Source organism: Myripristis murdjan, chromosome 14, assembly GCF_902150065.1.
Source record: "Myripristis murdjan chromosome 14, fMyrMur1.1, whole genome shotgun sequence".
In the NCBI taxonomy this organism is placed as follows: domain Eukaryota; kingdom Metazoa; phylum Chordata; class Actinopteri; order Holocentriformes; family Holocentridae; genus Myripristis; species Myripristis murdjan.
In genome coordinates this window covers 21,439,514-21,451,919 of record NC_043993.1, presented here as the reverse complement: position 1 = coordinate 21,451,919, position 12,406 = coordinate 21,439,514, and the positions used below count along the sequence as shown (strand labels likewise).

The window sequence follows — 12,406 nt, the reverse complement described above, 5'->3', positions numbered from 1 at the left end:
TGATAAAAGAGAAATTATTGCATTTACATCACTGAATGACCCAGGTTGCCATGAAGGAAAGTGACTTAAATGCACAAACAAGGTATGTAGATTAAAAATAAAAGGCGATGTAACTCAGTTACTAAAATTGAATGTGGTCTGGCCAACATTTCCTGTGTGGAGCTGGGAAGTGCAAACATTGCTTGCGTAATGGTAAACAGCTTTGCTTTTCTCCTCTGTGTGTGTCAGTCCATGACAATCTGCTTTGATGGGAGTTTGGGACCGGTCGTACCTGTTTGGCCACTGAGTCACAGGCACAAGGCGGAGTTACGTCAGCCAGGTGCAGGAGCGACTCTTCTTACAGGAAGTCTCCCAGCTGCAGTTTGTCACCTGGCTTCAAGTCACAGGTGAGGGCGTGCAGTGACTGTCGACACACACGCCTGTTTTAGTTGTTGTTGCACTTAAAAAGGCCTCGGAATATTGCTTTGTCCTCGTTTACTCGACGCAGGGAAGGTTTTTACGCATTTTTGTTGTCGTTTTCCCAGGAGGTTTGTAGTTCACAGTGGGACTCGGCCGAGTTGTAAACAAAGGAGCCAATTTGGGAGGGCCGACATGTTTATCAGCGGGCTGGTTTCGGTGGTGTTGTTCCTGTACGCAGCGACAGGTGAGTGATAAAGACAATAAACTATTCAAATACTCTGACAAGTCGGTTTTTGTGTTTGGATATGTTTTCCCAGAGTTTAATATCAGACTAAGTAAATTATTTCAACAGTTATAATGTATCCTGTAAATTATCTCCCAATTGGTTAATGAACGGTCGGGCCTGTCAACGAGGAGAAAGCACCAACCTCTCCAATATTGTGACCATTTGAATGTCCTTGTTATTACTGTATGGGTTTATGTTTAGTCTCCATTTTGTGATAGTGCAGTTGTATTATCCTCTAAGCTTTTGCTGTGTTTTGTGTGACCAAAGGCAGACCTGTGTGTGACCAAAGGTTCGACGCTGTGTATTTGTGTGAACCAGGAGCCAGGAAACATGGGCGTCAATAGGAGGTTCCTCTTCTCTTAGAGATGGAGCCCAAATAATCCTTTAATAGGTGTACAGATGCCTAATCCCGTGAGAAACTTTAGAACCACTTGTCGGTGCACAAAACATATGCCTGAATAACATACAGGAATGTAAGATATGGTAATGCAAGGCAGAAGTGCATGAAAGAGTAAGGTAACTGTAATTAGCTTTCTTGAGAGCAACAAACAGATAAGTCCCAGTAGGTATACGGCTGTGCCTCTTTGTATGATATCTTGACTTCAAAAAAAAAAAGGGAACTGTTTGATTCATGATGCCTGTGTCAAGGCTTTTACTTATTTATTTATTTATCTATTTATCTTCTAACCATGCAGACTATTCTTGTGAAGTGTGAATAGAGGTCGTTTTGCTTTAAAATGTTAATTTTATGATTAATGCTCATCCTCAACATAGTGAAAAACATGCAGTCTGGTGAATATCCATCCCTATTTAAGTTTTAATCTTAAGTGCCACCATGAAACAACAAGCTAAAGTAGATACAAAACCAGCCCTCCATTCATTGCCCTTGCTGTGTCTGCAGATGAGATCATGAGGAGTGTCTTGTCTCCTGACTTTGCATGGCGCTCTGATTAGCTTTCACAAATCTAGAGTGAACTGTCTGAAATCACAACATTAACTCTCTGGAATTTTGTTTTTTGGGGGTTGATGCTCCTTTTCAAAGAACAATGGGACATTTTTCTAATGAATGGTCTTGAATGACCTTAACTATTACTTACTGAAAGAAGCATGTTTTCAAAATGTCAAAAACTGTTCCACTAATACTGACAAATTAATTACGGCTATAAGCTCAGAGCTTTAAATGTAATTCAGTGAAAAAGCTTTGACTTGAATCCACAGTGTCCACCTGCAATAGCCTGATCAATTTTGATCATCAAAAAATATCTGTAAATGGTAGACGACTGTTTCATTTTGCTCAGGCTAATATTATGACCTTTCCTGTGAATTATCCAATTTGGATGTGACCTTTTGGCTTTTTACTGCGTACTTAGAGTTTTAAAATCGGAACCACTTCCTATAAGATCCTGTGACATAAAAGCTAAAAAAAATTCCTTTCTTATTTAAGATTATTTTTTTGCACAGATATACCATTGGCACAAGTACATTTGGGTCATTAAATGAAAGAATTAGGTCCAGACACTCTTTTGCACTGACTGCTGCTCTGCATAAATATGACACACATTTTGCCACAACACATCTTCACCCATTGAGCAGATAATGTAGAAAAATTGGGTCAGGCGGACGTCATTGTCCTATCTCATGTTGTTTCTTCATCATAATTGGTTTTATTTGGATCTCCACAAGTTTCTGGAAAGTGACTGGATTTTGAAGTCTGTTTGAAACAGGGAAAGACAGGGATTTTAATAAATTTGTGTTACCATTCTGGAATATTGTTTAATATTGTGATACTCAGTTTAAAAAAAAAAAAAAAAAGTAAGTCAGTAAGTAGTTCCATCAAATGTAATATTTTCCTTTGTATTCATATTATATTCACTTCCCATGCAGGATAAACAGAATAATAAATTCTGACAACAAAGAATAATCATCTTTAGTTAGACCTCTGAATTTGAAGTATGTTTAAAATTAAAATTAGATAAGGAAACAGAGAATTTTTCATGTGACGTTATATGGGAACCTTGGAATATTTTGATTGAATAATGTGTGTTCCTTACAACTTGTTTTTTGTGCCTTCCAAGTTGGTTTCTTCTTGTCTTTTACTGCTGTAATACTCACCTTTGCTCCTGTAAGTTGTAAATTCTGCCTAATGCATCAAGTTTTGCAGTGTGGCTTACAGACATTTGTACCTACTTATTAACGCTCATCTTGGAGCTTGTTGCTTTGCATAACAAAGCAATATCTAAAAGTGTGTTTCTGTCTCAAGTGGCTTCTCTAGCGTGTCTTTGTTGTCGGTATTTTACGTTGAAAGGCGTCTGTCTCCCCACCCTGAAACTCGCACAGCAGCCATGCAAACAAGGAAGTCATGGAGATCCCTGGTTTCGTTTTACACCAGAGCCCTCGGCTGTATTGAACCAAAACTATGAGTGTGCCTCCTTATCTCGGCTATTCTGTTAGAGTCCGCCCACGGGAAAAGTCAGCAGTGCTGGAGTGGGAGCGGGAGCGGGGGTGGTGGTGGTCTGGCTGTTGTTAAAATACTTGACCTGCCAGCAGATGGGCTGTCTGGACACAACTGAAACTTGCTGAAAGCCTGAAAAGTTGTTGTTTGTAATTTGAAATATCAACACAGCAGTCATAATTGAATAGATTCAAAATGTTTGACTACATTATTTTCTTTCTTTTTAAGGCAGAGGTAGTGACTGGCTACACGGTTCATGGTTAACAAGTGTCTGTTGTTGTGCCTGGGAGGTGAATGATGTGAATGATGTGCCTGTGTGCCGGTGGTGTAATGTAATGTCACCACACTCATGATGTGACAGCCCGGCCAGTGGCTCAACACAGTAATGATTTACTCGACCTCAGTTCCTGCTGCTCAGTTTCAGCCAAGTTCACAACAGTTTCACCAGAAGTGCTCTGGCTCAGCACAGAGGAATGAAACACACTTTGTTTGTCCACACCCTAAACACTTGTCATCGCAGCACAGTGCAGGCATGCTCTCAGGGTGACGCAGGGTGTGTTATTAAATATGTGTTGCTGTGATTTTTAAAGCTGTGGCGTTTTTTTTGAAGTACTGGCAGGGCCCACAGGTTTGGATCATTTCAAAATAGCGGACACTGTTTTAGGTACCTTACCAAGTTACCTTAACTTGCTCTTGACATACTGACATCCTAACTTATCCTTATCTAACTTAAAAGAAATACCTACTGATATTTCCCGGCCCTTTTTCAAAAGGTGCAAGCTTTGTGCTAATGACTAAAAAACATTCCTTTCAAAACTGATGTATCAGGGCCAACATTATACCAGTTTTCATTCCCATTGCGGTTTCTTCCTGTTCATCCTTATAAATATTCCAGCATGGAGACCTTTCATCTTGCCTCTTTCCCTGTGTTCATGGGAAGATCAAAAATACAGGCCTCCGACATCCAAAAAACGTTTGTGTCATATTCCACACCATAAATACAACTTGGAGACTCGGGAGCTCTTGAGTTCCCAAGTTTCTGCTATTTCTGAAATCAGAAGCAAGCAACACCAGTGGCTGCTTTCAATCATTTTTAATAACAACGTATTACAACAAAGTCTTCTAAGTAATCCAGTCTTTTCATCACAAATAATTCTCAGACATGTACAGTGTTAATGTTGTGGTATGCTGGCTTTTTTATTTAATTTTTCACAATCCACTGTTGGCCACAAATTTGTGCTACACCACAAAAAATGTGTGCAGACACATCTGCAGGCAGCCTGTCAGCGTGGCTGCTGTGGAACAATGTCAGCGCTTATCTGCTTATCCACTTATCTGCGCACAGATGCTGCTGTTAAGTGATTTCTTTTTCATATGTTTTTTTTTTTTTTTTAACAGACTTCATTTTTTTGATTACCTGTGGATATTTATTTAGTTGATACTTTTTTCAAATTTAAAATACAAGCATTGCTCAACAAGAGACAAAATAGACAATAAATGCTAAATAAAGGTTAATTTAAGTTTAACCCTAACCCTAATTTAAGTTTAAGCTTATTTGTTAAATTGAATTAAATTGTTTAACTTTATCAGATACAAAAAACAAGCAAACATGATATCGGCATTATATATCGGCCATCAGTCGCCCTTCCCGCTAAATATGGGCCATCGTGAAACCCATGTTGGTCAACCACTAGTTTTTTTTCTTGTGTTAAGGCCGAAGTAAACTACACCTACTAGTCCGGTGGCTATGCAAACAATTGTGCACTTTACAATACAAGCATGAAATTTGGCACACTGTTAGAGCATGCCATAAGGATCTATGTAGAGCCTTGAGAAGCTTTGTTTTCATCAATACATAGATACTCCGCCCATTTCCAGGAATGGCACTGGATGGCTCAATGCGTCAACAAATTCCCTTCCCTCTCTTGCTGCATGTTTCAGCCTTCATTGTTTCTGGTTAACCAGACAATACCCCCACAAAATTTCCCATCAAGAGAAAAAACCTCCCTCTAATTGGCTGGCCTCCAGTCCAAGAAAAATTCAAGTCTCAAAAAGAAAATATCATCCCTGAAGAATGAATGTTCCTTGTTCTCGAGGCTCTACATTGCATCACAGACATGTGATGGAAATCTGGATGAATTCTTTGAGCATGAAAACCAGGCATGTCCACCAGCACTGTCACAAATGGGCAAGCTGCGAACTGGTACCAAGTCGGACTTGGTGGGCTGTTTGATGGACCTGGTTCCTTCACATAAAAATGCATGATGTGGTTCCATCAAAATATTGCGCGTAGCCGCTGGACTATACAGAGAGAACTCTGCAGCCACATGCAGCTTTTTCACAGGATCATGTCAATCAAAAGACAATGGAAGCAGTCATACATTAGAAAAAAGATGTGCTGCATTTCTGAATACCTCCGTACGTAGTGATTGTCACCCACAGTTTGTATTTAGGATTCAGAGGCATCAGGCATTTATCATCTTTAGCATCCTGTTGAGTTCACTGTTGAGTGTAACCAGCCAGGCAGCCGGACACCCCACAGCGTTACGTCTCTCTTGGCAGGATTTAGGTTTACAGCACCATTGTGTTTAATCCACAGCAGCGTTGCTCAGATTAATTTACCCCACAGCCGATGGCAATCTCAGCTGTCACAAATATGTAAAATCAGCAAATCGTGGCACATTGCTAAGTTAGCCCCTGAAAGTCCGTTTTTTTCCTCATGTATTGTATATTTGTCTGTCTGTTCTTGTCTCTTTCAAATGTAATATGCACATTATGTATGTACAGTATATTGTTCTGTATCTTTACGCAGGTTCACTGATGCAGTTGCCAGACTGTTATGTTTAACTGTCCTTAACATTGAGTGTAATGTTCAAGTTGAATTTGATTGTCCTAACATTGCTAACATTTAATGTCTGTCACCCCACCTCCCCAGGTGTTTGTGGTTTTACAGTCACAACAGCCAATAACAATGTGAGGGTGAAAGAGAATGAAGGTGAGTTCTGAAAATGTAAACAAAGCCAGGAAATTATTATCATTATTATTATTATTATTATTATAAACTGTTATAATGAATTAAGTGTATGCTGAATCTGGGCAGAACCTGGCAGTCAGTTAAAATCACTAATACCACTTCAGCACCCCAGGAACATTAATCTTTTTCAAGCCAATTCATCCAGTATTAGATGGCATTTGGTGTCACATATCCTACTCGCCAATTTTTTTTTCCAAAGATGGCGAAGTCATTTGAGTGGTCATTCTGGCACATGGTTTAAGGTTAGGGTTATTTCATGTGATTTTAGCTCTCTTTTCTGTAAAGTGGCTTTGACTACCAAGAAAGTGCTGTACAAATAAAATGTATCATTATTATTCTTAGTGTTGGGTGTAGGCATAAATTGGTTATGGCTAAAATCAGGAAAAAGGCTGTAGAGAATGAATGTAAGTCGGTTAGATCATGACTTCACCATCTTAGGGTAAAGATAGAATATGGCATCCCTCTCAAGCTGAACTGCAGCCTGCTTTTTCCTGTTTTAAAATGAGGCGAGCTCTCCTGTGACAGTAGATTAGTTCCCATGATTCTCCAGGCTTGGTTTTGGATCCCCTCAGGCGTTGCTTGTTATTTCAGAGCACCCTACCAAAAATACTCCACCCTGTTTGACACAACACGGCCTGATGATAATCAAAATTTCAGTCACAGACAATATGTTTTTAATTAATTTTTTTTCTTTGTAGTGATTTACTAGATTGACTGAATACTGAAAATGATTGTCTTGGTGTTGAATACAGATTAACACCATGTGATAGCTAAACAGTTATATTTTTAACCTTGGAGAGCTTATGCTGGTCTGAGCAAGAGTAAAACAAACCTGTTGTTGTGGTTAAGAGTCTTAAAAATAGAACGTAAAAGTCAAATTTGCCAAGCATTTAGTGTGGTTATGCACAAAATTAAAATGGAGAAAAGGATTAAAATAGTTAATATTTAATGCATAAGACAGGGGATGGCTCTGTTTGTGGTAATGTATTCCTGTTGGATTCATTGAAGTCTCTCATTTCAGGGGCTGACCTCACGTGCTCCTACTCAGCTGACTTTGGTTCAGACGCCAGAGTTGAGTGGAAGTTTAATGACCCGAAAGGCTCACAGGTATATGTGTTTTATGACAAGAAACCCACAGGTAAGTTGATTGACAGCCTGGTTTTGTATAGTGTCAAAAGAATATTTTCAGATCACTTAACCACATTTTCAACGCCAGCGATTTTATTGTTGCGTAACGGTGCCACTCTCCCACAGCATCATATGCTTCACGATTAACGATGTTCGGCGATAATTTGAGATTCAGCAAAGTGACCCGCAAGGATAATGGGGAGTATGACTGTGAAGTGTCTGGCAACGGCAAGTTTGGGGAGGCAAAAGTCAGACTCACTGTTCTGGGTAAGACTATTCAGAGGATATTCAGAAACTTATTAAACATATAACCCCATTTATAACCCACCCACACTCATGTATTGTTACCATACCCAAGCAGATGTGTAAAACGTGTAATGTAGCTATCATTGTATTGAGTTTATGCCCCGTAATGTATTGTGTGAGACTGACCAGGAACATCGTTGTGTCCCACAGTGCCTCCGTCTCCACCTGTTTGTAGAATCCCCACATCGGTGACAACAGGCAAGGGCGCGGTCCTGTCCTGCCACGACGGCGACGGCTCCCCTCCTCCAACCTACAAGTGGTTCAAAGATGGCACCCTTCTCCCAGATAATCCCAGCCAGTTCCCTGCTTTCAGAAACGCCACGTACAAGCTAAACCCAGCTAACGGCAATCTGGTCAGCTGCTCGCCGTCACTACACGCTGTCTTTACTTGCACTGTTTTATTTGCCTTTCATAAACCAATATCCCTCTCAAATGTAACCTGTCTCTCCCCGTAGAACTTTCCCATTGCGTCCAAGGCGGACTCAGGTGTGTATTACTGTCAGGCCTCCAACGAAGCTGGTCCCCCTCAGCAATGCAAAGCTGTGAGAATGCAAGTCCGTAAGTGTCTTTCACTTTAAATAAAAAAGCATGCCTTAGCTTGAGCAATTAAAGATTTTTTCCATGATTGAATGACTTTTTTTCCCCTCTCAAGTAGTTCATAATCAGTCACTTTTGTGTATGCAAGTAGCAGTGATTTTTTTTTTTTTAAGCCTGTTTGTTGGTTTGGTGTAGCAAGTGTGGCGGTGCTTATGCTAAAAAGTCAAACTGGTTTGGCTGCACATGTCAACAGGAAGTCTCTTTTTCCACATCGCAGGTTACTCATAGCGGTGGAGAACAGTACTAGTCTAGCTTCAGTGTCTGTGATCCTCACTTCCACTTTGAAATGTAAACTGAAACTGTAAAGACAGAAGCATTGTTGTGAGTTTCTCTGCAGGCTGGATGTTGGAGCCTTTTAGAGATGAAGTTTTCAGCTTTTGGATTCGAAAGAAAGCCCAGTTAATTGAACCGAACTGACCTGAATTAAACTGAAGCTGATTTATGTCGGATCAGTCATGGCCCTGATGTTTGACTGTAATTGGGATGTCACAAGAGTTGATCAAGTCAAAACCAAAACTTTGAAAATGATGCCAGTGCTTTTTTTTTTTTTTTTTTTTTTTTTGTATCTGTAGTATTGATGTATCTTGATCTCTCACTCTGTAACTCATTGTTGTTATTCTAATGCAACCTTAGCCTGTATGTTTATCTGCGGAAACACTGAAAGGTGCAGTCATGCTTACAAGACTGTAAATCAAAGACAACATTTAATCCTACTTCTGTATTTATTGTTACAACAGGACATGTAATACCCTTGTTTTAATTTGAAATAGTGTTTGTTGGGACTCTGTTTCCTTATTGAAAGCTAGAGATTAGTGTTTTTCTTGTAACTCAGTGTTCTTATTTGGTATTAACTACCAAAACTTCCGTATTATCACATCCCTAGACTGTATTTCAGCTTGTGACCTCAATGATTTGATGCCATAATTGTACAATGCTGTTCTTTTTAAGGTGACTTGAACACTGGTGGTATTGTTGCTGGGGTGATTGTGGCTATCCTGCTAGTGGTCTTACTGGGATTTGGCCTTTGGTATGCCCACAAGAAAGGATACCTGCCCAGTGAGTGCACAAGTCTTCATTGTTTCTAATTCAACATTGATTTAATTGTAATTACTGTGATGGTCATTTTTCTGATATTCGGTACTGAAACTGAATTCCATAAACCTTGTACTTGGAAATGTGTTTATCAGAAACTGAGGGAAGCTTGTTTTACTCTCCTGTTTTTTTTTCTGCCATTGATCAAACATTTACTTATTCATACTTATTTCTTGATGATAAGCAATACGTTGGCAGCATAGGAAACACTTCCAGCAGCCTCAGGTGCCAGCTGGCCAGTGGAAACACAATTTACGTTTTTTCCCCCCTCAAGCAAGTTCCGTGAACTGCTGCCAGGCGTGAATATTTATTCTCTATATGTGCGTGGAATCAAAGGGGAAGATGCTTTCGTTATGATTTGTCCAGCTTTCAAGGTGTCACATACTTTCAACCACATACCCCACCCCGCCCCCCCAAAAAATGTATAATTTGAATCTTTACAGCAGGGCTGTCCCCTGATACGCCCACTGAAGCGAGAGAAGTGAGCAACACATGCTGTCATATTTTATGGCAACACCAGCTTCATGTTCATTTTCAAATGTGTTACGAAGACATTATTGTCCACATTACTAACTTCACCAAGGTGTGTAGTTTACATAAACTGAATGTAAACCTACATTCATGCTGCTGATAAGATTTAATTTGTTTTTGTTTTTTTGTTTTTTCAATTTCCAAGGTCGTTCTTTTCCAGATGAGTTTCAGATAATACAAATTAGTGATGGGCTTTAATGCAATGGCAGCAGTAGATTAAAAGAATGAGGTCAACTTTAAAATTGAATAAGTGAATGGGTTTGGAGCAAATGGTGTCATGATCTTGCCAAGAGCTCCCAAAACAAAGCTCGAAAAAAGTGATTCAGTTTGGTTCCAGCATCAGAAAATACGTTTTTTTTGTTGTGTTTTTTTAAACATGTGAAAGACTGTACTGTCTATTACATAGCAAAGACAAATGAAATATGCACGAAGCTGACATGTGCCAAGTCATATGTTGTACTGAATTTCTTTTTTTCCTCCTTCCTTTACAGAAGCGAGTGAAAGGTAAGAGACTCATTTGTATTAGCATTTTACCATTAGCTCAGCTAGTTACTGGAGACTGGCATAACCAGTGATTCCTTACTAACCAGCATGTTCCCATGTTCCCCTCAGTTTACCTGTTTACCTGTGAAACGTTGTTTTTTCCCCTTCCACAGCAAACCAAAGCCCTCTGTGGCCTACCAGCCTCCATCCTTGTACGGTGGTGATGATGAAGATGTAAGTTGTCACCTTGTTCTTTTTTAACCGAAAATATGTTATTCCAGTTTTAGAGGATTTAATTTCTTCAGTCAGTGTGCTTGTTTGTTTACTTTTCACCACATTTTTTCTGAGCTGTTGACAAAAAAATAAAAGTTCTCATTTGCATGTTTGATATGTTTGTTTCTCAGGGGGAGTTCAGACAGAAGTCGTCTTTCGTGGTATAACCTGCACAGGTGCACCGAGGAGTCCCTTACAACGGAGAACATTCCCTTCATTGTTGCCTGCAACATTGGACTTTGTTTTGTTTTTGTCTTGTTGTTTTAACTCTTTTCAGCATGATGTTTTATTGACTTTCTAACACGCTTTGTTGGACAGGTTTTGTCAGACTTGTATGATCGTTTGGGTCGGCCTGTCTTCACTCTACTCCATCAGTGCCTCAGCATCACAGTCTCAGATGCACCTTCTAGTGGGGTTCAAGTTTCAAGGTTATGTGGAATAATCACTAAAAGACAGATTAGAAAAACATTAAGAGCATTGACTCCGATGTCTTTTGTACGTTGATAGATTTGTTGATAGAACAAGCTGTGATAAGTGGCTACTAGTCTTTGATTTTATCTTGAGAAATTCTGCCGCGTATGTTTGGTTGATCTGGTGTGTGTGTGTGTGTGTGTGTGTGTGTGTGTGTGTGTACACTTGAACCTTTGAGTTTACATGTCTGCCAGTCGTAGGACTATTTCACTTTCAGTTGGAAAGATAAGCCTGGGTGGAAAAACCTCAGTGGACTACAGTAACTCCACTGGCTCCAGCTGAGTTTTATTTTTTCTTTCCATTAACTGAAAGTACCAAATGAAATCTCTTGATCTCTTATCTCTTTATAAACTTAATATCCGGTCAACAGAGACTCTTTGATATCCCTGGTCTCAGTGTTTTCATCATTTGATCATACAAGATTTTTACTGATAATGACTCAGTGCCTTCTGTCATTGTACTTAGATGAATAGAAAAAAACATATTGACATTTTTGTTAGGTTTAAGTGTCGTGCAACTGATAACTCTATACATAGATGATTTGTAAAGTGTCTGAGTGTCTCTTTATTTTTCTCATTTAGCTAGTCTTAAGTTGGACTACAGTGCTTTATCAACAGTGCTCAGTCATCTTATTGAAATGTACGGTGTGTTTTCTATGCAAAGTTTTCATTTGTTGTAAATAATGATATAATTCACACAACTGTAATTTAAAAAGAAAATAAAAACAAAAAGCAACCCTAAAACCAAAAGCAGCTGCATTCAGGACATCTGATTGGCCAACTGGACATTGTAGAGAAGCTTTATATGAAAATGAAAGGCTTGTATCAGACCTAAAAGGCTCATCTAGGTTGACTAGCCTCTCTTCAGATGTATTGATTTCTGGTTGTGTTAATGTTACACTTGTATAGTGTGTGTTTATATGTATGTGTGTGTTGGTTTGGGCTCAGGCAAGTTTAATGAGTGGTGAGAGAACATGGTGCAAACCTCTCAACTGAATACCGGAGTCTAATGAATTTCTACTTTTTTAGATTAAATATTAGACAGTGATCACTACAAGCTGATCCACGAAGAGAATAGCATTGATGGAAGTTTAAAGGTTCAAGATCAAGGTGTTAACATTATTGTTTTGTTTTTTTTTCTCCTTGTATGCGAAGAATGTGTGGACCTGCAGTAAATAAACAAACCATTCCTAATGTCATTTTAAAAGCAGGCTACAGTAAAATGCATTAAGTGCAGGTAAGCTTAACTGCATTAAAAGTGCAAAAAAAAAAAAAAAAAAAAAAAAAACTGGTAGCAGTTGTGTTTTAAAGAATAAAAAATTACATTATACGGGTTTGCCATTCAAAACAGACAT

General features: G+C 39.1%; 1 protein-coding gene across 1 annotated transcript; it reads left to right on the top strand.

Moving 5' to 3' along the window:
* The first annotated feature begins 212 nt into the window (after nt 1-212).
* On the top strand, nt 213-12,371 carry f11r.1 (F11 receptor, tandem duplicate 1). The gene is made up of 11 exons (XM_030069459.1): nt 213-386; nt 525-643; nt 6,073-6,132; nt 7,193-7,309; nt 7,426-7,566; nt 7,756-7,958; nt 8,061-8,163; nt 9,151-9,258; nt 10,317-10,329; nt 10,482-10,542; nt 10,713-12,371. The coding sequence occupies exons 1-11, from the start codon at nt 232-234 to the stop codon at nt 10,746-10,748; spliced, it is 1,116 nt and encodes a 371-aa protein (XP_029925319.1). The 5' UTR covers nt 213-231; the 3' UTR covers nt 10,749-12,371.
* Nucleotides 12,372-12,406: the final 35 nt, after the last annotated feature.